This window comes from Hesperophylax consimilis, chromosome 1 (genome assembly GCF_061612785.1).
Source record: "Hesperophylax consimilis isolate HC1 chromosome 1, BYU_Hcon_1.0, whole genome shotgun sequence".
Classification (NCBI taxonomy): domain Eukaryota; kingdom Metazoa; phylum Arthropoda; class Insecta; order Trichoptera; family Limnephilidae; genus Hesperophylax; species Hesperophylax consimilis.
In genome coordinates, this window is record NC_142836.1 from 1,420,733 (window position 1) to 1,447,642 (window position 26,910).

At 34.5% G+C, this 26,910-nt stretch overlaps 1 protein-coding gene across 1 annotated transcript in view; it reads right to left on the minus strand.

Annotated features, from left to right (window-relative positions):
* LOC149426100 (monocarboxylate transporter 2-like) overlaps positions 1 to 10,815 on the minus strand; it is a 198,886-nt gene extending 188,071 nt beyond the window's left edge. Inside the window, 2 exon segments of the mRNA XM_089635251.1 lie at positions 9,608 to 9,794; positions 10,812 to 10,815. Coding sequence (XP_089491377.1) covers positions 9,608 to 9,794; positions 10,812 to 10,815 — 191 coding nt within the window.
* Between the last annotated feature and the right edge of the window lie 16,095 nt (positions 10,816 to 26,910).

The window sequence follows — 26,910 nt, forward strand, 5'->3', positions numbered from 1 at the left end:
CAATTATCAACACGGTCTAGGATGTATTAAATATCTTCTATTTATAAGTTTTATTTTTAAATCTTCTTGCAGGATTTTAATTTAACTAAGCAACTTCCAAACTCGTCCTGTTAAAATGTTATTTTCCTCGCTATTCATAATTATAATTCGTCTAAATCCTTAGAAAAAGTACGTAACTATATTTAATGGCGTATTTCCTACTTAGAAAGTCACTTAGTAGCATTGCTCAACCTAGTTGAATTGTTTCTTATTGATCTTGTTAGGGGTTTTTTTCTATCCGCCCCCTATACTGGCAAATCTGCTACTGCACTGGACTAAATCTGAGAATTTTAGCACCACCCCGGAGGTCTCTGACGATACAGTGCATGTTCCTATTTTTTTCTCTAGTACCATAATAAATCTAAGCACTTGTTTTAAAATCAGTTGTCCAACATCTGGTAATTCCCTATGTCGTGAGACCAACTGAAAATTTCTTTCCCACCATAATAAATCAATAATAAAAAAAATTTATCCCAGGGCAAGTTCATCACAGTATACTTGAAGATTCTGTACGGAGGGTATTTACATTACTCTGTATAATTGAGGATACTGTACAGAGGGTATTTATATTACTCTGTATAATAGAAGATATTGTATTGAGAGTATTTATATATCTCTGTATAATTGAAGATATTGTACGGAGTGTATTTATATTACTCGGTATAATTGAAGATACTGTACGGAGGGTATTTATATTACTCTGTATGATTTAGGATACTGTACGGAAGGTATTAAAGATACTGATGTCATATGCACAAATACATAAGCCGCAACTCGTTCCATGAGGTAAGCAGTGATCATCATTCTTTAAAGAACCTAAAGAACTGGTAGAGAAACATAGATATCTCACTTTAAAGTACCTAAAATTGCGGTCGAGGAACATAGATTTCTCACTTTTGTCGTTTGGGTTCCAAAGAGTGTAATTATTTATTCAATAAGTTAATCCATCAGCCAAAAATTCAAGGGTTTTTCCAGGTATCGGTCCAGAGCAGAGGTCTTGTTCATTCTTAACAATGTAAGCAACTTCCAGAAATGTATTTTTTTTACTGCAAGCATATTGTTATATCCACATAATCAAATTGAAGTCATTATTTTTTTTAATCCTATAATATTTTTCAATCAGATTAATTTTTCCATTGATTAAAAAGCAATTTCGCAAATGTCAAAATATGTTTAATCAAAAGCAACAGTTGTTTGTTGAGTAATCATTTTATAAAACTTTTATTGATATCCACACCGTGATGGATTTTTAAAGGCGTGATATATGAGAATCTAATGGCTTGCAGCTGTCCGCAAAATCAATTCACATATTTCAATTTTATAACCGACAAATACATCGATATATTCGTAAAAAATTAGGAAGGTTTGTCAATGAGATGATGAATTGTCGCCATTTCTGTAGAAAATTATCCTCGAAATCCATTGATGAGATTAGTACAGAGTCTATAGGTAGGGTGGAAGAGATATATCATTTCCAACAGTATGAAAATATTATTTCAGTGGGTAGGCACGAGTACCTATCTAGGTACCGTGGCCTTATCGCGTTGCCGCATGCGGGGGATTGCAGAGAATAAGTCCACATAGGGCTGCCCAAAGTTTAAAACAACCTTAAAGTATTTTGTATCTTAATTTATCGTTTATTTGCTATTATTTATTTGACTGTTCAGGATTGAAAAAAAGTCATAATAATGTGTAGGTTGATTCAGACAAAGGCAACCGTTGATTGTTCAGACAGAAATTTTTCCATTACCAGCATGTTTTGAACATATATTCATATTTATTTTATTTGTCATGTGCACTTACAGAGTTACATTATAGAAACCAATATTGGTACGCATGACTTCATTATTAAATTTTTTTACTGAACAATGTTCACGTGGAAAATGTCAACATCCTGTCAAATGTCATGTAAGTTCATTTGAAAGCACGGTTATTTTTACGAGGGGTATTAGAGGGTTATTAGAGGGGTATTAGAGGGGTGTCAATTACAAGATAATATTAAAGATATTACAAGAATCTTTTTTCTAAGATATCTGGATTGCTAATGTGAAGCATATTTAAATACAAACTAGCAGATGAAAACCCGCTGTCGCGGTTTGAAAACTTCAACGGTTCTTTTTGAAAATAACAGAGGGCGCCACTTCCGTTTGCAACAAACCAAAACTGTACATTCACTAAGGTAATAATACTTATGATGATTATGATCGCATATGTAAATACGGAGGTAAAATATTGCATCTGGTCAGCGGATGTTTTTAACACATTACATTTAAGATTGCTTAATTTGGTCAATAAAGTCGATGTATGGTGTTTACACGTACCTATGAGTTGAATAAAAATTAACTATGGTTTTCTGTGTAAAAATGAATGTATTTCGAACTGATTTGTGATTCATTATTATTATTACAGGAAAAAAACTGGAATTTATAAATAATTAAAACATCAGAATATATTTTGGTAACCCTAAATCCACATTCATGTATTTTTAAAGCAGAAAAATGGCTAGGTAATGTTTTCACCGGTGAAATATAGGAAAACATTTTTCTTCGCTCTGAGGTTTATTATCAAGTGCATTTTTTAGGCATTATTATCAGAGCAACTGTTGAAAAATCAAGCTCTTCGGAATACAAGAGATCATATAACACTAGGCGTAAATTATTATATAGTATAACATATATCAGGGATTAGTCCGTCCTAAAATACAGTCAAAACCAAAAGTTATTTTTACGTACATCATCCATAGCCTTAAAAGAATCCAATAATATAAAAAATGCAGATAGGTAATAATTAAGTCGACAACATTGAAAGGGTGAAGAGAAAGCACACCGTTTGGTTGGTACGAATGAATCTGCTAATTATGACATCACAACCAGTCTATATGAGCGATATATTTATGGTCTACAATGTATTAATCTTTCGTAGTAATGCAGGTTTTTAAACACCGGTAAATTGTTTATCTGGTGCGATCATGGATGTTTTTTTGCCCTTTGGTTTAATACAATAACATAAGTGACGAGATGTTAACATTTTACTTAGGACGGGTTGTTTCGGAGAATTTGAACAATTCATCAAATTTCAACGTTCATTTTCGGGTTCTGTGAAAGACTTATTCAAGTTCTGTTTTTATATCATTGTAGGCTAGTTGCTTGACAAAACTGAAATAAAAACAGAACTTGAAAAAATCGATCAGACAAGAAAAATTTAAAAAAATATTTTAAACATTAAATCAGTATAATAACAGTAAAAAAATTGTATTTAAGTTAGAAGATCATTAGAAGATGAATGACTGTAGTTCCTTATTTCAAGAGTCGGAATAATGGAAGTGTAGGTGTTTATGAATGTTGATAAAGCAAGGAGTGTGTGCAGATAAAAGTTGAGTTTCATCCGTTCTTTCTATCCCATATGAGGAATGGCGGGATTGTGAGATGGTTACTGACAAATTGTATTGTACTTAATTAAGTCATACAGTTGGCACTGTAGCATCTGGCTCGTAAATCTAAGTTAAGATTATCACATCAAATAATCTGCGCACGAAATGGATTATCTTAATTGAGTCTTGTCAGGGAACAGAATTGCGGCGTCGTTAATAGGTGAACGATTATCCCAAGCAAACAGACAAAGATTTCTAAATTGAAATGAACAGATAATATTATAGAAAGATTGATGAGAGACGTATACGTCGCCCATCATGGTTTCTGGGGTCTAGCACAGTGTAATCGCAATAAATATCGGATCGATAGACGTATCTACCGATGATTTTATACCGATTTAGCGAGCACGGTTGCACTGTTGATATCCATACCGATGTTGATAACTGAAGAAATCAGAATTCGATATACGCTGGCAACCGGGCGAATCACTCTATGAATTTACTTTCTTAATAGTCAGACGGCTACGAAAAAGTTAAAAATACAAACAGGTTTACAATGTGGAATTGAAATATTAACTTTAATATTCTTTGGCAAGGACTTTTAAAAAATTTAAGGGAGTTACTTTAATAATTACTCATCAGTAACAACTTTTGTTTCTCGATGCTAGAACGGAATCCATTGATCACATCTTAGAATAATTAATTAAGTCTATGGATCGTGTATATGATTTTTTTCAATTCTGAGATAGTAATAATAATAATAATACTTGGATGAATTGTATAGCGCCGTTTTTGTGCAAAAACACCTCAAGGGCGCTGTACAAACTTATAAAACATTTCTACAGTGATCTATGTTATAACTCTATTTATGGAGAAAATATACAGTACAATACTTTCCTGGTAGGTCACTTGAGATTAACACTTAATTAACATTATCTAATTGTTTATTGGCGAAATTTAGATACAGGATTTAGGACTTAATTGAAAAATTGAATATAACTGGACTTTCTCTTAGGACGGGTTGTTTCGGAGAATTTGAACAATTATTCAAATTTCAACGTTCATTTTCGGGTTCTGTGAAAGTCATATTCAAAGTTCTGTTATTATATGATTATAGGCTAGTTGCATGACAGAACTGGAATAAAAACAGAACTTAAAAAAATCTTTCACAGAACCTGAAAATGAACGTTGAAATTTGATGAATTGTTCAAATTCTCCGACACAACCCGTCCTTAGGATTGGTATATTTAATTTAAGGGTACGACAGCTTAAAAGGGTAAGTTTTTAGTTTAGACCTGAAGCTTAGTTAGATCACCCCTTAATTAAATAGTCAGTTATTTTGCACAAAGAATGACACCATAAAAATTGTTGTACATATTGACAGCTTGAGGACCGCGCTAAAAGTAATTCGCGAATTTTGTCTACCGACTGTGGCAATGATATTCTGACTGATTTCGTCAATATAGTATTGACCTAGGTTCAATATTGTTTTTGTACGTCCGTGCTAGACCAACAGAACCAATATATATGACTGGTACGTGTTGTTCCTAGCCGAAGCTTACCGGATCATCATCAAAAGTTAACCAAACACTGACGGGCGAGAATCGGCGTTTAACGGGACTGTATTTGAATTGAAAAACATAAAATAATTTATTTATTTGATGTTGTCTAATTTATGGAACTCGATTTAATTAAAAGATATAAAAAACACATGATTAAGTTCTGTAAGTATTTTAATTTTAATTATTTCAAGAAACCGAAACAACAAACCTAACGAGGTTTCCCTTACAACGAAATTTCATATATTAAACATGTTAATTAAACATGTTAATTAGGGTATGCAAAGGACAGAACTTTTTGAATTTTTATAAAGTTCCGAAGATATATGTAAGTCGTCATAACGTTGATATCTGCGGCCGGCTGAAAAGTGTGTGACATCAGGGTACATTAGCGGTACACTGCCATTCGTATTATGAATTTTACAGAGGCGTGCCTCATGCGACGTAATGAGACTAATTACCATATGTTTTCACTTTAAAAACTAATAGCTTTGTCATTTTTTGATATATTGAAAAACTATTTTTATAAGCGTTATTAACTCATTGTAGTAAAAGTTAGTAGACAAACTCATTCCTTGAAATAATTCTTTTTTTTTATTTTTTTTTTTTTATATTTACTCCACACAGGAGGCCCTGAAGAAAATAATTTCCCTCAGGGCCTATGTCATCTTTGGGGATGCTGTGTGGAGGGTCTTTTTGTGGAGAGGAAGGAGTGAACATGGGTCTTGAAGAGTCCCATGTTGTAGGAGGGAGGAAACACAGAGGCCGGCAGTTCGTTCCACAGCCGAGCTGTTGAACTTAAGAACGAATCGTAGAAGCGACCCGTTCTCATGTGACAAGTGTCAACTGTGTACAAATGTTGGGCGCGCGTTTGGCGTGTATCCCGACTACGCACCGGTGCCGAAGGGATCAATGACGCTAGTTCCTCAGAGCATTTTCCATTGTAATACCGATAGAACAAGGACAGCATACCTACCTGACGCCTGTGCTCTAAAGCAGTGCTCCGCAACCGGTGTGCCGTGGCACACTGGTGTGCCATGAGCCGGTCACAGGTGTGCCGCGGTAAAATTTAATGTATTTGACATTTTACAATATTTCATTATGTATTTAATACACAATGACAAATAGTTTTGCATAATATTGTCTATTTTTCAAAATGTAGTATAGAATAATTATTATAACTAAATATTTTTTTAATGTTCCTCCAGCGCCTGGTGCCAATTGTTGAAAACTGCGCAGTGTGCTTTGTACACACCATGGCCGCACCAATTTATTCGTACACAAAGAAAAATGCGACGAACAAAATAACAAAAAAAAACAGAAGAAATTTATGAAATCGGCCGTTATAGTTTCTGAAAAGGCTTTAGAAGCTAGCTACCATGTTGAAAAATTAATTGCATGTCAAATAAAATCACATACTATTGGGGAAACACTTATTTAACCAGAATGCATGGAAATTGTTCGACTTATGCTTGGGCCCAATGAATTTAAGGAAGTGAATAAAGTTTCTTTGTCTGCCGATACTGTTTAACGGCGTATTCACTATATGTCAAGCGATATATTAGGAACCCTGATTAGAAAACTGTTTTTGGCTGAAAAAAGATCTACGAAACAACCGATATTAAAAATAAAGCACACCTGATAGCTATTGTACGTTTCGTTGACGAGGACTTTATTAAAGAACATTATTTATTTTGTAAGGAGGTTCCAGAGCGAACTACCGGTGAAGAAATTTTTAAGAAAGTAACCGATGATATTTCAAAATGTTTAATATTCAATGGAGCAATTGCATTGCTGTTTGAACGCGGATGGCGCTGCGGCAATAACTGGTAGTAAAAAGAGTTTTGTTTCTTGTGTAAAACAAAAAATCCGATGTTACAATTTACACACTGCTGCATACATCGAGAAACATTGATGGTCAAAAATTTGCCGGAGGAACTTTTGAACACGATGAATGAATGCATTAAAATCGTAAACATAATTAAATCAAGAGCCCTAAACTCACGATTCTTTGGAATATTCTGTGCAGAAATAGGAGCCGAATATGAATCCTACATACTGAAATTCGTTGGCTATCCCGAGGCAAAGTTTTGGCTAGATTGTTTGAGTTTCATCACGAGGTGCGTGAGTTTTTTAAAAATCAAAATATGCCCGAACTTATATCAGCACCTCGACGATGATACTGGATAGCCAAACTTGCATACATGGCTGATATATTCAAGCATTTGAATGAACTTAATAAAAAATGCAAGGTCCAAATGAGAATAAATTGACGAGCTCCGATAAATTACAAGGTTTAAAAAAAACTTCAACTTTGGCAGAAAGGGTTGCAAAAAGGATGTTTGGAATGAACCAAAGGACCAACCATAGTACAATTGAAAACAAACAATTAATTGTGAATCTGGCCCAACAAAATTTAAGTATGCTTTAGCAGAAATTTGATCCGTATTTTTATTCCACTAATACGGAACAATACGATTGGATTCGAAATCCTTTTGCAACCAATGCAATAAATTCAACGGAAGCACTGCCTCTGCAAATTCGAGAGGAATTTACAGATTTAAATAATGACATGACTTTAAAACTTCACTTTTCCAAAGTTCTATTAGATGTTTTCTGGATTTACCTTAAAAAATAATATCCTCGCATTTCCAACAAAGCAATCTAAACACTACTTCCATTTTCAACGACATATTTAAGTGAGCAAAGTTTTTCAACGCTTGCATAATAAGCGGTAATGCTTAAAAAGTTATTGATCAAGACCTTCGGGTTGCGCTGTTAAAAATCGAGCCGAATATAAAACCTTTGTGTTCATTGAAACAAGCGCAGGTATCACATTAATGTATTATTATTTTATAATAATTATAAAGATTGAGTAAAAATAAATATGTTATAGTTATATGTATGTATACTTTTCATATAATTTTTTTTTTTAGCTTTTGGTGTGCCGCGGAATTCTAGGAAAATTTTTGATGTGTCGTAGGTGAGAAAAGGTTGCGGAGCACTGCTCTAAAGATTGCAGTCCGTTTGTTAAGATTGGGGAATCTATCAAACGGACCGCCCGTTTCTGCACAGAGTCAAGGGTTTTTTTCAGGTATTTTGGGGCTCCAGACCAGAGATGGCTGCCAAATTCGACAGTAGGGCGCACTTGCGATTTGTACAGGGTGAGCAGTTGTGTACTATTAAAGTATCTGCGGGCCCTGTACAGTACGCCCAGCTTCTGAGAGGCCAACTTTACTCTAGCTTCGATGGAGCCCCCGTACCTGAGCTGGTCACTTATAGTTACACCAAGCATATCAATGGAAGGCCTGTTCGGAAGATTGCTTCCGTTGAAGGAGACTAGATTATCATTTGGATCCCTTTTAGACGTAATCAGACAGGATTGGGTCTTTGAAACATTAAATTCGACGAGATTATTTTTACCCCAGGAGGAAATACTCTCGAGATAACCGTCCATTCTCTGCTTCAAAGCCCTCCGAGCCGTTGGAGTTTGCGATGTACCGAAAGTCTTATTTTAACGGGTAATAACTAATGGCTATTGGCTGAAATAGAATTCACGTCACCATAAAACAATTATGATAAATCTCGAAAAGGAGTAAAACCAAAATTTTAATGGACGTGCTTCATACAATTGATTTTCTAAGTAAATCGGCTGGAATTGATAATGATGCCAAAGGCCATAGGTAAGCGCTTTAATGCTAGTATCAATATTCCATAGTCATTTCAAAAATAGGTTAGCTTGGAACACGTCAACAAGAAAAATGATTGTAAATCTAAATTGTAAAACAAAAATTGGTTTGTGTACAACTGAAATATAAATAGTACGATCTGATTTAAAGAAGTGTTTAAATTATGCAACATGCGAGTAGCGTAGAAAACCACCGCCTGCTTACCAAAACACAAGAGTTTAAATAGCTCCATCGCTTTTGCCGAAAATATCAAAAGATCACTTTGAACATCGTAAAAAAACATCAATGGGAATTAACCACAGTTTGATAATGGTACTAAACACAACAATGGTATTAAACACAAAACAGCTGTGACAAAAAAAAACTAAAATACTTGCATACCTCAATTGACAGATCCTGTTTTTACCTCGACTACTTTGGATTATGTCTATTTGTAAATTTGTTTACATTTTTCGTTTCTGCTTTAAGAGCAGTACCTAAAGATTATTTTTTCAAATGTGAAGTTGTCGTGTTTATTAAATTTTTTTCAATATTATGGTATCCTCTACGCGAAGAAAGTTTGAAAAAAGAATTGCAATTGATGTAGTGATTTTTCTTTTGACAAATTATTTATATAGTATTTGGCACAAAACATATGTATACCTAAAATGTATGGTTTATAATTGTTTAGGTAGGTATTTAAGAACCTACTAGCAAATTTTATTATTTCAGATAATGTTGTTTTTGATTGATTTAATAAGTTACAATCATAAGAATAAAATGCTTCTTTGGGCAAGAGGTTCACTGTTCACAAATTAAAAGTAATAGTATTATTAAATTTGCTTTTCTATTTGATAAAAAGTAAAAAAAAGTTGCTGCTTTCCGATTATGATGATGACGTCGAATGTGTCAGGATTTCAAACAACCAGGGTTGTTTTTCAGAAGGAAGAAGTGTTGGGGTAGGTACTCACCCCCAGCCGCCCTCGGGGTAGAAGTGCTGCCTGATGGCCAGCGTGTCCAGATCGCGCCGGCGCAGGGCGGGCACGCTGCGGTGCAGAGCGCGCAGCTCGCGCTCGCACAGCCCTGCGCCGCCCCACACGGACTCTTCTTCCTGGGCGGGGATCTCCTGTCTTGCCGGCATCTCTCTTGGTGGCACCTCTGCAAACAAACAACATACAATCAGTATAAATTCAACCTTAAATCAATGTTTCATATATTCATGATTAATTTATGAAATTTGTACAAGTTTGAATAGTGTCGAGGCTTAATATATTGATTTCATAACAGGGTTATGCCTAACTCCGTAGCATTTTCAATTATTAACAGGTTAGATTGCGTCCATTTACTATAGACATGAATAGTAACTGTATAAAAGTCAACAATATAGGAAAGTTCTTCCGTTCAATACACAAACGCATGAAATGTATTAAGAGATATTATTAAATAATGTCTCTTAAAGCCTTTAAGGTTTACGTCGAAGATATTGAGCGATGTTTTTTAGCAGCACCGTACCTTATGAGCCGAGCTTTGGATGAGGCATTTGCTAGTTATTATATTATATTGTTTTATCCAACTAGAACTTTGATAATGTGTTAAATGGTGAATAAATAACATGGAGTGTCAGGTACAAAAACAAAAATCCAGAAATATCCCTTTAACGGTGACTAAAACCATTTAGGGCATTACAGGATGAACTGTTAACAAAAACGATATTGATCTCGAATCGGATTTTCTTCTTTCCCGCTTTCTGGAACAGATAGCAGCCAACTGCTGATCGGAGGGGCGCCCAATTGTTGAATTTGGCATTCATATTTGGTCTGGGGACCGAAAATAATTGAAAGAACCATTGACTGTGTGCAGAAATGGGCCGTCCGATTGCTAGATTCCCCTACCTTAACGAAGAGATTGCAATATTTAGAACAAAAGCGTCAGGTAGGAATGTTGTCTTTGTTCTAACGGTATTTCAACGGAAGATGCTCTGAGGAACTAGCGTCATTGATCCCGTCGATACCGGAGCAAAGTCGGGAAACACGTGAAATGTGCTTCCAACATACGCTCACGATTGACATTCGTAACAAGAAAACGGGTCAATTCTCATCAAAGAATCGTTCTTGAGTTCAACAGCTCAGCTGTAGTTTGATATGCCAACCTTAGGAATATAGGTATCTTCAATACCCATGTTCACGTCTTCCTCTCATCAATAAACCTCAACACAGTATCTCCAAAGATGACATAGGCCTGGAGGGAAATTATTTGCCCCAGTCACTCCGGTGTGGAATTAATGTAAAAAAATACTGAACAATCATATCTTTTAATAATTGTGAAATAATATGGTGTTATTGTAAATAATATTGTACAGAAAACCGTAATTACTTTTAATCTTTCATAGTTTTGATATTCATGTATTTATTTACGCCCGTTGGGTAGGGGGAGGGGGGGAGGTGCAAGGAGGGAGAGAGACGGGGGATAGGTCAGGGATTTTATTTTTATTAGTTATGTGAATACCGCACAAGAGTCCTAACTGCTCCCAAACGTCTGGAGTCAGTTGAGGGACTCGACACTACTCATACCGTAGTAACACATACATTTGTATGAAGTGACTGCATTCATAGGTAGTATGAGATGTTTGACGCTTAGATTTTAGATGAATTTACTTCGTGTATGTTATGTAGGGTTGTTTTTAGCGCTCGATGCCTGCCAATAACAATCATATTTTTTCTGAAATAACCTCAACTCCCCATTTAAGTATTTTAGTACCTCATACAAACTTATTCCGATATGGTGTCCTACCCAACAGTAGAATTTTTGCGCATCAAGAACATTTTCACCAAATAAATCAGCTCTATTAGATGGAAAAAACTGTATTACATTGCAATATTGATGAACTAAATGTATTAACAATATCAGAATTGAATTCGTCTCAGGCATATAATATAACGACGTTGACGATGATAGGTACTGTCTTGTAACTGTCTTGTAATTGTCTTGTTACTGTCTTGCCAGAAACATGGAATAATGTATGTCCGTGACATGAGCTTAAATCCGAAACAATGCTGGATTACATTATTTTGTAGCATGCAATGAAGCTTTCTTGTAACAAGTTTATTACCATTAGTAGGTACCTAATGCTAAATAGACATTGCTTTAAACCTGCGGATGAATCCATCTGGTAATGCGCATAAATAATCCAAAATGTAATTTAAAGTGTTATGCGAAAGACTTATAAAGAAATCCGTCGAAAGCTTAGTAAAATACAAAATGAATTTAATATTTCCCCGAAGTGTAGAGTAAAAGGATTCCCATGTTAAAGCGACGACGGGTCCCGATGTGGAATCCAATAAATCACTCCAAACTCCGCGGTTCACGAAATGAAAATATTTACTTAGCGATACTCGGCGAGTTGTGCGCTTTCGGTAAACTGCATTTTGATTGTGATTATCTTGGAGAATTCCCAAGGGGAGCGTCCACAAATCGCGTTAGCAGGCATTATCCGCTAAGAACCGTGCAACGCCGGGCACAATAAGGACAGTGAGATCTGGAAGTGGATATAGAATACAAAAGATTGGCTCGTTCAGTTTTAAAGATAAACATTCATTTTGCATTGTTAGCATTTCGAACTAATTTTAATTTCAAAGAATGAAAACACAAACAACATTTCTTTAACACAAATTGTATGTATTTTTAACTTTTCTTAATATTTTTACTGCGATAAAAATCAGCAAATTAGGTCGCGTGGTATTAGGGAAAAATTACTGTAAAAAAAGTTTCCCACGAAAATGAAATGTTTTCCGGGATAAAAAGTATTCTATGTCACTTCGAAGTCCTCCAACTATCGGTAAGCAGAAAATCACGTCGGTCGGTCGCTCCGTTGCGACGCAAAAGAAAAACAAACAAACACACTTCCGGATTTATAAAATAATAATATTGTATTTCATATTTATTTTCTTGGGATTAATTTAACTTTTTTTACATGTTACATTTAATTCTATTTCTCTCGACTGCTAAATTGTAGATTACTATTCGACTGCGGTTACGACTGCGCTAATATTAATTAGCGATTTGTGAGAGGAGTAACTTAGACACTTCTGTTCCTCTCTAAATGTACTTTATTTGATACTGCAACAAGTATGGTGGAATGATGTCTAACTTGAATGAGGGTCTACTATGAGAGAGATCGCGCTACTCTATATGATGTATCATCTATAATTGTCGTCTCACTCTAAAATTACGTCAAACAACTTAGCGTCTCTAAATTCCCACAAGTACCGCCACCAAACTAGGAACATACCTGTATTATGACGGTCGAATTACGTTATCGGTACTTTTGTATTGAATTAGATATAAGAATATCTGAAGGTAATGTTATGATATGGTGTATGTACATAAATAAATAATGTGACGAGCTTAAAAATAAATAAAATGATAATTTTATTTATTTTTATTATTATTTATTTAATGTAGAGTAGGAACCTGCGAAATCGACAAAACAAGACGCAATAAATTGTGCACAGTTTTTTCCTTCTGGAATTTATCGGTAACAGCAAGTTTCACCCAGTTCGAAGCGTAATTTATTGATATATCATTAAAAATTCTCTTTTTTGTAAATGTGATGTGGCGACAAAATAGTGTTGAAATTTACTGAGACATCTCAAGCTCAAATTTGATCAATTGATTATTCAATCGCTTTGGTTACGTTGCTTCACATAGTCACGGCAAATCTCGCTTTTCAAACTCTCCGAAGTCGGATAGTAACTTGTATATAAAAGAAAATTAAAAACTCATTGGGTTCTCCTCTAATGAAGTCTACTTCAATGGGAACAAAGGTGGCAATATCGTAATACGGGGAGACTTTTGAATCGAGTGGCGACTTCAATCATCGCGGATATCTGCATAATTCCCTTTTCAATTTGCTTCCATTCGCTGAAAATAAAACGCTTCGAAAATAAGTGTCAAATTAGTTGGTTTCTAGTTTTATTTATTCAAACACATTTGAGTTGATTGTAAATCTGTTTATTTTTTAAGTAATATCAGACAGAGAGAAATGTAAAAAACATTTTATGCATTTCACGATGATTATTATAGTTTGGTTTAATTTATATTGAAAAGTATATCAGTTTATATCGATATACAATAAAACTACATGAATATTCAAACTAGCATTATTGTATTAAGCTTATTAAAAGTGGTATATCAAAGTCGCTGAAAAATCTCTGGTCCTAAAGGGCCCTGAATTCTACAGTATTTAAAAATAAATATGACCTTTTTCCACCAATCTTCTAATAAATGTAATATCAATTGGCATAAAAAAGAGAGTAAAAAAACAAACGCAAAATCATGTAATGTCCAGTGTTCTCTGACCGCAAAATTTTTAATACAACTATGTTTATATGAAGTGACCTGCCAGGTAAATTTTATTTCTGAAAATTTTTATAAATAATAAAATGAGAAATGATTGAGCTTATGAGTTCATAATAAATTGTACAGCGCCCTTGAGGTAAATTTTGACAAAAAACGGCGATACACAAATTATCCAATTATTATTTTACAAAATTTAAAAATATGCTTTTCGATGGTTTAAATTATGTGCAATAAATATGAAACATAATTTACGAACACAAATATTTTTATTTTGTTTGAAAGTTGAAAATTGACTTAGTTACCCCATTTTGCGTTATGTACGTATTACGTACGATTGTGTTAGGTAGGTTAGTACACAGATGCAGGTTGTTTCAAATTTGGATCGTGCCGAGAAAACAAATGCAGCCGAAGTCATTCGATACGCTCGCGGATTGGCTGGCGGCCAAATCAAGCTGGAGCGTTTCAACAGCCAACGTAGTGCCGTAGTACCAAGTCACGCCGTACTACGTGGGGGGTAACAGGTCTTTTCAAATTATCTTCCTGCTATTATACTGCATCGTGAAATGTATTGAAGAAAATTTGTATTGGGATGCTCGGTGCATTGAATCCATAACAAATTATTTTGTTTCGAAATTTATCAATTTGTTAAAAATAAAGTAATTTTTTTTTGCCAATAAAAACCATTCATGGATTTTTTTTGTATTTAATTATAATAATGTAAAAATGACGAAAAACTGCAATTTATTTGATGTTTTTATTTAGATTTAGATTTTATTTATTAGCGTTATAAACATTATTTAGAAACTCGTTTTTATAACGGAGCTTAAACGAAAGAAAAATCAGGTATGTTCACTAGACATAGTCCAGTGTAAACTATCTTCCTTTTGTTAACTATCTTACTTTTCTTGTGTGAAAACTTTGTCCTAAATGTAATGTATGGACCGAACCTTCCTTACAGTGAAGCTATCTTTGGGCTATAATACCTACTGGTACCCGATAAATAAATTCTACGAAATTCAAATAACTAGGTTCTTCTTGCACTCATTGCTGTGCACGTAATCACAGAAATTAAACAGCAATCATGAACGCCAGAACGGTCTCAAACAAAACAAAGAAATTTGGTTTCGAGCAGAAAATGCTTTGGTACCTATCCCAAGATCTTTTGTATTCCTACCTCTCTTTACTTCACACCTTCTTAATGTTTTGTTTGTGCATGTTGAACTGGAATGCGGGCACAGGTACAGGTACAGATACAGGTACAGGTATAGGCACATGTACAGGTACAGGCACATGTCACACGGGGTGTTGTGAGTAAAGGCCAGAGGCATTTTGTATGAAATAAGACCTCGACGTGACTAACTTACGTGAACACACAATTTTGCAAACGTTTTGTCAATAATTTATTTTCAAAATTGAAAATTGGAACACGTTTCGATTTCAATATGAGCCTTCGGTTTCTTTGACTATGTTAGTTATCACAGGAGGTAAAAGTTAAATTTACACATAAATTTATTTTTTAGGTTCTATGGAGACATGCAAATATCATTATTTATATAGCGTATTTCAATACGCTATATAAATAATGATATTAATAATATAATTACGCTATATATTAGGGTGTCCCAAAAAAATTAAAGTTGTTATTTTTGAACGCATACCCTCTAATTTTGTTTTAATAATGACAAAACACTTATAAAAAAAATTTCGTTTACTTTGGACAACTGCAACCCGTGCCGACTTGCATCGAAAGATGTCAGTACTTGTACATTAAGACGCCAGCGAGCAAACGTGTTGATGAGCTTGTAGAAACCAGCTTTTTTGTTAGTAAACGAAAATCACTCGTTCAGGCAAGATGTTGTTAGATTTACGCACTTCTAAAAAGAGTATATTTTTAATAGGAGTCGTAAAACACCAAATATCGGGTTCTAAACTGCCATCGAATGGACAAGTTCTTGAAGTTTTGTTCTACAATATCGGAATAGTGAATTTAACTGTCAATATATACCAAATATAGCCATAGGTGGTATTAAAAGCTGTGTTTGAAGTAAAAATCAGTCAAGTGACTACAAGCCCTGACATACCACTCTTCAAAAAGTTTTGAGATAACTGTAAAAATGTTGATCCCGATAAAATTCAGTGCTACAGAGAAAATCTCACATTGCACCTAACCGCTTCCGAAATCGATGATTTGCTTGACTTTTACCGTACTGCACTGACAACAAAAGTACTTGGAGATGACTATTGAGAGTTTTTAGAGCTCTGTGTGATAGTTTTAGGAGAAGATACAGCGAGAAAATTTAAGATTCGGCCTCCAGGTGCTCGATGGATGGCAAAGGCGCTTTATTCCTTGAAAATATCATTAATTTGTGCGCAATTTAAAATTACCGGTAAGGATAAGGCGGCACTTTTAGATGTTTGCCTGTTCATAGTAACATCCTATGTCAAACCATGGCTACAATGTATTATAGCAGTTAAAGCACCTAACCAGGACTTGTGCTTTTTGAAATCGATGAAGGCTTAAGAAAAAAATGATGAAAACATCTCAATGGCAGCTTTATTTCTGTTCAGTAAGCAGTTATGGTATTTGACCGATGAAGGATCTATTTTATCGCTGTTTGACGACGCTGTGGATCAAACAACTAAAATAAAAATGCTCGAAATATCAAAAATAATTTATCAACCCATGACAAACGTTACATCCCATCGAAGGAAGATCTTGATGATAAATTGTAGGGTAAGTTTATTAAGTAGTTTAAATTATGTTTTGTATTGAGGATTTTCTTCATATGATAATTTAGTGACTTTTGTTTCAGAGAAAATATTTACGACTTCATTTCAGTCAAGAGCAAGTATTTGTTTGATCGTCTGAAAACAGATTTCTTAACGAATTCCCTACGATGTGGTCAAATATTGCTTCGTATCAAGAAGTCAGAAAGAATGTGTCGCCGCTGAGGGTAGTGAATGATACAGCTGAAAGAACTGTTAAGTTAATGCAAGATTTTCATGGCTTAATCTCACGGTCGAAGAGGAACAAAAATAATTTTTGTTACGATGCGTTCAGGAACACCGGAAGATTTATCCTGACTGTAAAAAACAAACTATGAAGAAAAAATTTTATCAATAAACCATTTTAAAATATAAAATACTACATAATTGAACATTTGTGCATTTTTAAATTTTATTTATCCGACAAAAATGAAAGTTGAAAATCCTTCCATATTTACTCTGTACCATATGTTTGGCATCAAGTCGGCACGGGTTGCCGGTGTTTAATCAAAATAATATTTATTATATGAGTTATTGGGATCAAATGAAATAAAATAAGAGGGTATGCATATTTAAATTCATGAAAAAAAATTCTTCCTTATGTTCTGGGACACCCTACTATATATATAATAAATTATGTGCGTTCTTCAGAACGCACATCATTTATTATCATCTTGTTGTATAAATTTCTAGTACGGTAATATCTGGTACGGATTTATTTATTTGTATTTTAAATTATTACAGTCCATTAAAAAATTACATTATTCATGATTTTAGAGACAACTCTGATAATTATTTGTGAGTTAACGTTGATTATTTAAAATATATAATTTTGTTCTATTTACAAACTTACACGATGAAATATAAAATGGAAAATAAGTTACATAAAAACATTTAATGGCCGTAAATTTAAATTACAAAGACCGATTAATGCTGGAACACAAATTAGTGGTGTTAAATTAAATTTTCTACCAAAAAACGCCTATTTATTGCGATGTTTTTCTTTTTTCATTGTATTCAAGCAGTCGGTAGGGGAAGTTTTTTAAATAATAATTAACTTACAGCCGTTCCTCTTAAAAGTTATTTTTTTCAATATTTTACAGGACTGGAGGGCATACATGTGTTTATTAAAACTAGACTATAGTTGAGCATTCGTAAGAAAACAACACGTATAGTTTTGTTCTGTAGTATTCATAATCTACCTATTAGAAGTTTCCTTCTGCCTAAACACTCGACATATTTAAATTTCATGAATAAGTGTTCATTTTAAACACGTTAAATTCCCATTAATTCAAAAAGGGATTTCGTAAAACTTCCCTCTGAGAGTAATGAAATCTTCTTGGTGACTAGCACGTGGAAATGACTTGTAAAGCAAATGCTTTATTCATGTTTTTAAGTTTCCACTGCCGAGTTATTGTGTCTAGTAACTAGGACGGGTAACTGAGACTTGAATGTCGGAGTTGTTTCTACAACAGAGGAATTAATTAACCCGCATAGAAAAGGATCCTTACAAGTGAAAAAATAAGGAGAAGTCAGAATGGAATGTTAATGCATTACAGTATTAGAATTAGTTGATTCTTAGGATCTTATCCTTTAAATAAGAAAGCGCGTATAAATTAGTTGAACTGTTTTTATTATGTAACAAAATCAACGTGGTTGATGTACTATGTAACACTAAAGATTAAAATTTAAACAATAAAAACATTCAATGGAGATTGTCCAAATGTTTGCGGTGTGGTGATTGTCCAAACTTGGGGAGTAGCATTACGCTTGTGATGAGATATGTAGGTAATGAGTTTTTATTATTTTTTTATCTTAATATAGAGTCCCAACAGCTCCTAACCGCCTGGAGCCAGAGAGTTTATTGCAATTATTAGGGTAAGTTGTTAGGCTGAATGTGGTGGAGAGGGGAAAGAGACGGAGAAAGGAAGAAGAAAGGAGAAGGAAAAGGAAAGTACCTGGATAGTCAGAGCTGGTCAACAAACATGGCCAAAGCCATTTCAAGCAAAGTTTCTCAAATGATTTGTGGTCTTACACCAGGGCAATACTGAGATTATCTCCGACTCCAAACAAACGAACAACAATAAACGAACGTGCTGCAAATACATTTTGTGTAATTTTAACCCTCCAGCGGGCGCGTTGAGAAATTTCCCTTGAGCGGGCGCTTGTCGTAAATTTTACGTCATCAAGTTTTCTCCATGTAAGTGGTGTTTTCTTTATACAAACGTTAGGGAATTTCTTTAAGGATATGAAAAATCGTAATAGGCAGTACTTAAAAAAAATATTTGACTTTCTTAAAAAAAACGAAGCAACACTCTAAACATGTTAATATTTCAAAACAAAATATTTTATCGACCTATTTAGACAGAATCGATATTCTCATCCTTACAATTGTTATAAACCACCACAACTGAAGAATGGTTCTCGCATGTAAAGGACTGGCAACGGCAACACTTCATTGATGCTGAGGATCTTTTCTTATTTAGTGCACATAACTGACAAAAACCGCATTTTGGAAAGCTTCTATTTTCTTCTTCTGTTATCGGTTCAAATGCCCTACCGTAATTCACTTTGTGAAAAGCATTTATATCTTGCGGTAAATGTTTGACATTTGATTTGACTCTAGCTCATAGCTCGAAGCTCGATGCTTACAACTAAGTCGCAAGAGTGGGAGAAGCGATAAGGCGCGTTTGTCGTAAATTTTACGACAGCGCGCCCGCTGGAAGGTTAAAAGGTAAAATTTTGAAATAACAAAAAATAAATTTATGTTTTAAGACAATGTTAGTGATTTTTGAAAAAAAATTGAAACAAAAAATAAGAAAAAGATACCGAGATACTCGCAATCTTCGGATAGCAAGTCGAGAGCCTTACCACTCAAGCACGGAGCCCGTCAAAGAGTTAAAATCCTATAATAGATTACCAAGGTGAAAATGACTTACTGTTAAAATTTCATAACGATAGAAATAGTGACCTTCAAAATGTTCGTTTTTAAGGCTTTTTATTTTCCTCTGATAATTTGTTTATTTCCATATTAATTCGTTTTTTACGATCCTCCGAGCATATTCTACATCAGTTCTACATTTCTTTTAGTATTTAGACATGTTATTTTAAATTAAGTATCCATATTTGGGATACCAAGTTGGATCTCATATTATTCTCCTTAAAATCCCTTTCTTCGACTTTCATTGAACGCAGCTCGAGATACAGATATCGGATGTTTTGCGTCCATTGAGGGATGCATAACAGCAGCGAGGAATGTTCATTTTCCCAAGCGAGATAGAAATAAATGGAGAATTATGACTGAGAGCCTGAAAACTAAAGAAACCGAGATGTAGAGGTTCAGGTAAAGTGAGGGGGTGGAAGGAGCTAGGAGAAGGGGAGGAAGAAGGAGCATGCTTTCATAATAATAATTATAAAAGAAAACAGAAGATAGCTCTGCCCCGGTTTCAATGGAATAATGTTGCATTGTACTGGGGAAATTGTTGTTTTTTATGCCACTCTCTTTATGTTTCCTTAGCAATTCACAATGAAAAATTTGTGGAGCAAGAAATTCGTCTTGTTTTCATTAGTAAAAACTGTAGATTCAAATTATTTACATTTGCGGTTAATTTAAAAGCAATGTACACACAATTATTGTATTCCATTTAATATATTTATTACCTCAATAAATAAGCTCATTTTTGAAAAAGAAAATTGAAATAATTTTCTATTAAAAAATATTTTTACTTTAGGTAGGTTACCTTGTCGCTTGTCAGAATTCTTCACTCAATGAATTCCAATTTTGAAAACAAAATTTAAATTAAAAAAAAATCTGAGTTCATCGAACCAGAGTTACACAGCAGACAGACCGATTTAGTATTTTTGATGATTCGAAGATAAATATTAACAAATGATAATTGTTTAAATCCACTTTATTTGAGTTATACACGTCGACCGGTTTCGGTTGATCTCTCCCTTCATCAGGACAGTTAACATATTAACTTAATTATTATATAGAGGAAGATTATAAAGTAAACAAAGGAGAAAGCAAGCATATAAGAGAGGGAGAGGGCATCAGATATAGTCTGGTAGAGGAGTAAGGGAAGGGTGGGGTAACATAGGCAAAAAGGTTGTAACTTTAAAATCGGACTGTCGGTTTATTCTAACAGAAATTTGGAAATATTTCTAACACTTTCTGAATTCCTATTTTATTTTTGTGTATTCGTTGGATTCCTAACCAGATGGTTAGCATGAATTAAAAGTTCAGGATATTTTTAAAAACTTTCTTTTACTCTAATATTCAAGTGACGCGCGGTTTTACCTATATAGATTGCCGGGCAATCGTTGCAATTAAATTAATAGATGTCAGAGTTGCCTTATGTATCTTTTTTGTATTTAAAATTAATTAAAAGTTTGGCTAGTATAGAAGACCGGCCTTTTTTCTGATAGAAGTTTAGATATGCGAAGGGAAGAGTACTTGTGTACAAAGTTTAGCGCCATCGGGTAGATAAATTATTATTATTCGTTTAGGTACATATTAAGTTAAGCGTTACTGTCGAATGAATGGCCAAACTGTCAATAGTATTATATTTAAGGCGACATTGTCGGGTAGGATGCTATTTTGGGGATGATTTTTTACGATTAAATAATTTAAAAGACATTGAAAGAGCCGTAATTCCACATTCTCTGAGCGGCTGAAAAACTTTTAGGATGATCCTAAAAATATAAATATTTACGAGTACAATTTCCATGCCGGAAAAAAGAAGAGAGCTAATCGTATTTTCTGTGAACAGGTTGGTTCGCCAGGATGTGAGACCGCAAACCCGAGATCAAAACTACTGGACAATCTAGCGGCCGAGACGGTAATTTAGAGGCAGATTTTACACTGCGAAGGACTTAGTCGAAGAAGAGGAACGCTTGAAAAAGTGTTTTTGATGCTGTATTTCACTGAACTAAAGCGCTGATTACAAAGTTTGTCGCTTGGAAGAAAGCATTTGCGGAACTTGACTCGAATAGTAATAGCCTTTTTTAGTAAACGCGAGGTTTTCCCTTACAAAAAATTAAATATGACAAGTTTATTATACTGAAAAATAAGACGAGAAAGGGAGAAGAAAAAAATAGCGACTCGAGTCAAACTGAATAGTAAAAAGACATCAACAAAAATACCTTCGAATTTGCCAATAGCAGTAAAATGTTTAAGGACTTCCTGGCATCTCCCCTCTCCTTTCTCGGGAACGGGAAACCCAATCCTTAGAGAATTCACCCACAGTTCGGTTATATTCGTGTCGATTTACTAGCTCTTGGTTTGCAATCCATCTTAACTTAACTCATTTTTTGTTATGCATATAAACTTCACACAAGAATGCTCTTAGGATTTCACATATTTTTTTCTACGTTCTCAGCATTAACGTCTTCTTTTAATACGAAAATTTAACGAAATTTTGCGAAAAAATTATATTTTAGAGTAGAAAACGTGAGGATGAGATCCATGTTGTAGGCAGGAAGAAACATAAAAGCTGATAAGTCATTCTATAGCAAACTATTAAGACCACGGACTAGTGGTTTATATTATTTTATGTTTCTTCGATTATCGCTTTTTTCTACAAATATCTCTTAGTCAGCCTTAGTGCCTAATCAAATGTTAATATTAAAAAACATTGTCCTGTATTTATACCTTCGCTCCACGTAAATCTCTCTCGTCCGATGCTCTCTAGGGAACCCGCTTGCAAAGCGCGGGTATAACTGTGCGCCCTAAAGTTTAAGTTTAGACTTCAATATTTCGATTGGGTGAAAGCACTATGATACAATACATGATTTGCAATATTTATTTTTAGAGTACCTACATGTTAACAATATTAGTAGTTCTGTAAATAGTAGTACCTAGACCACGCGTCCAAAAACGTGCGTTTCTAATTTTCACTTATTTAGTACGTCAAAACCCAAAAATCCGTTAAAACTATAAGATTTGTAGGTAGGTACCAATTTAAACACCTAACTTCAAATTAAAAACAAAATATTTTAAGTAACATTTTTTTGTTTCAAACAAGGAATTACATAACTTGTCCAAAGAAAGGTCACTACCTCAATGAAAATTAATTTTATAAAGTTTCTTTAAGAAGTTAGGTATCGCAATATTGAAAAAATGCTGGTAAGAAAGTCCAAAGAAACACGACGATTTCACCTTTGAAAAAAAAACTATCTTGAAACGGAAACTGAACGTACACACAAATTTACAGACACACGAAGTGCTAAAGATTTAAAGCATTTTGATTCCAGTAAACTTATTGGTCAAACCTCTTTATAATAATAATTATGTTCTTACAATGAATACGGTTTTTATGGTTTGACAAATATTAATATTAACAACAAGCTATATGTTGCATGTGCTACGCTGATTAAAGCTAGTTCTTACGCGCTTAATTATGCCAATAAAATCATTACAAATACAGTATCTCTTCCAATTAACAATATAGGTGATGCGATACTAGAATATTCCCACTGGCGTCATAACCATGTCTCAAGATAGGCTAATAAGGACATTGATGGAAGGATGAACAGAGGTAATTCTATTAACAAGGACTGCAGAAATCATCAATTGAAGATTATCAAAGGAAGCGAAGCTAGAATTCCTTTAAGGAGTTCCAATGTATGATAATGACCGTATTGAGGTATGGGATTGTAAGAGAAATTACCTAAGTAGACTGCGCAGAAAATAAAATAAATTGAAATCCCTAAGAAAATATGTATAAAAATAAGTATGACCAAACAACGTATGAAAATATCCGACAGTAAAGCTAGGTTGATATATGGTAAACTTATTAATTTTTCAGAGAAAAAAAATGTTTAGTTATTTTGAACGTGTAAGTACATGGAATGAACGAAGAGACGAGTAGGTTTGTGAGAAAACATGAAAAGTAGGATGAAGAAGTTGAGATTTTCTGCTTACTCCGAAATTAATCAAGGATAAAAAAGGCTAAAAGCTTACTTTTCTCAACTTTTAGCCCGTTAATGGGATAGTTTAACTCTGCAGAGTGCAAATGGCTCATTCTAAGGTCTTCACAATATATTTTAATCGTTTTTTGACCTACTTTTAACTAGAGGGCGTCCTGGGTATCGATTCTCAAATCCAGGCCACTCGAAATCGCCGTCGAAAGTACGTACATTGCTCGACATTCCTATTCTTGGGTCTCGTTGAAGGTAGATACTTTCATAGGCCAAACGTCAAAAGTCGTTCAAATTGAACAACGAGTGGTTCGAACAACTCAGTGTTCGAGTGGAATGACTTCGTCGAGAATCGAGGCGCTGGCGGTATTAGAGCGGGAGCACACAGAAAACGGTCAGGAGTTCCGAGTTCCGCGTTCGGCGTTCATTAGAATGTACTTATACTATCACAACAACGCACACAGCGGGCAGTCAGACCGCGGCGGTCAAAACGGAACGTCGCGTTCTAAGAGTTCTTTTCCCGCCGAGGCAGAGAACGCCAGAACGCCGCGATGTCTGAGGTTACAAACACGGAAAAGTTAATTGAATTGGTTAGGGAAAGGAGTTTATTATACGATTTAAGTGATGTAAATTATTTATTCGTATATTTTCTTATTATTTCTAAATATTCTAATGTTTTTTCTTATCCTTAATAAATAAATACATACCTTAAAAATACAGCCAGCCTTTCTTTTGATGAAACACAGTTCCTCTAGTTAGTATTTTGTTTTTCGATATCGGGTTGTATGATGTTATACAATTCATTAAAACTATTAATCGACATTTGAAAATAAAGGAAATCGTTGTTCATCTTTAAGTAAATCCTGAAAAATACTAGTAAATTCGCCTTGTTCTTCTCGCGTTGTGTTGATTGGGTGCACCCAATACTTCCTTTTCTTTTTAGAAGCTGCTAAGCTCCACAAGAGCAATAATTGTTCATCGGATGATGAACTTTCTAGTGACATATTGCATATGCAAAGACCCAAACGAAACTAGAACGCGAGAATTTGAACGCCGCTTGTGTGCTTTGGAACTCTTGAGCGGTCAACGGTCACTAGAACGCAGAACTCTGACCGCTCTCTGTGTGCTCCCGCTCTTAATGAGAATATATAAACATGTAATATGGAATTCGATATGAATACAATGATTCGGTTTTTACATTTTATTATTTTTAAGAAGGAAGCTCCACTGCGAATATGATCAAGGTGGGAACAAACGTGCTTCTCTCAAGGAAGTGTTCCAATCTATTCTCAAGGATTTCGTTTGCCCTATTTCTCTAGCAGGGTTGGTTCAATAACAGCTTCTGCTAGTCCAATAGAAGTGCAAGCGTATGCAAAATTGAACGCATTTAAGGTCTCTTGAGAAATTTATGAAATTTTAAATGAAAATCACATGAAATGCACAAAAATTCCCTTTTTAATTTGATTTTCATATAGAGAAAAGTCCTAAAAAGAAAAAAACGAAACGTTATAGTAAAGAGAAAAAAACAAAATTAAGAAAAAAAAAATCCTTTTTTCAAATGTGAATACCGCACAAGAGTCCCAACTCCCAACCGTCTGGAGCCAGTGAGACTATGGCATCACCGATTGAGGTATGCTGTGAGGCTGAAGGTAGTGGAGAGATGAAGGATATAGGGAAGAGGAAGGTGGGGGAAGTACTTGGCTATTCAGATCTGGTCATCAAACACGGCTAAAGCCATTTTAAGCAAGTTTTCTATTCTGAATTGTGGTCTTACACCAGTTTGTTTATAAGAATACTGATGATAGCGGGAAACAGCATTAACATTTAATATGAGTTACAATAATACTTTTCAACATCAAAAATCTGAAAACCACAAATCTATCATGAATTGACATTCCCTGTTTTTCCTCTGTGGCCGACTAATATATTTATCATTAATAATTATAATTATTAAGTTTCGTTGTTTACGGATATTTCATGTTGAACGTTTTACACTGCAACTACAAACTTTTCCTTTCCACTCTGAACACTTTAAATATACTTTACCAGAGTTCGTGCATGTTATATGTACCTACAAGGAAAATAATTCAATGAATAATCAGCAGATGCGTATTTCTAAGCCGTTTCTTAGCTCTTAGCATAAAATACCTATATAACTTTATTATAATTTAGTCAAAATATCTTTGCGGCTTATAAATTAAATCCTTGTTTGACTGCTTTTTGTGTAATCGCAGTTTGATTACGTATTCTTGTTGCGCGCTTGAAACTGTACAGTCGGTAAACATATTGTGTGAAAACATAAATTAATGATTGAGTTTTAGATAACTTTATCTGTCCGGAGTAAGGTTGTGGTGATGAACAGCTTTTGTGATAAATTGTTTTCGTTTTGCAGAGCTTAAACTGAACGCACGTCCCCCAAACTCCCGGCATGAACGCGAGGGTTAGACGTGAGATTATTTATAAGTGTGTTCAATTTATTTCAGTTAAGGGAATAAAGGAATAATTATTATAAAGTAGGGGGAACGGTAAATAAACCTGAAGAGTCAATGCTGTATATTTTGTGAATGAAAATCACTTCTTAACCAAATAAATTACCTTACGTTGGAAACCACCCTATGCACAAACCAATAAAGCAGATTAAAGTCAAGTAAGCCTCTCAGAAGCTGGATTTACTGTACAGGACCGGCACATTCTTTAATAATAACAACTGCTGACTCTGTACAAATTTGCAAGTGCACCCCACTGTTGAATTTGGCAGCCACCTCTGGTCTATAGCTCCAAAATACCTTTAAAAACCCTACACATTGCAGAACCGGGAGGTACGTTTGATAGATTCCCCACTCTTAATAAACAGATTGTAATCTTTAGAGCACAGGCGTCAGGTGGTATGCTTTCCTTGTTCTACCAGTATTTCAATGGAAGCTGCCCTTCGGCACCGGTGCATAATGGAGAATAACGCCAAACGTACGTCCAATAGATATTTGTCACATGAGAACGGGCTACGACTCGTTCTTTAGTTCAACAGCTCGGCTGTCGCCTCAAAAAATCCTCCACACAGCATCCCCAAAGAGATTTAATATGACGTTATTAAAAAGGTTAATATAACGTTATTTTTATAAAGAATATTTGGCTTTATATTATGTTATTATAACACGTAACAGCTGTTTCAACGATGCCTTTGGAAGAAAAAAACTGCTGTGACGTGTTGTTCGTCAGAAGCTTAATCGCC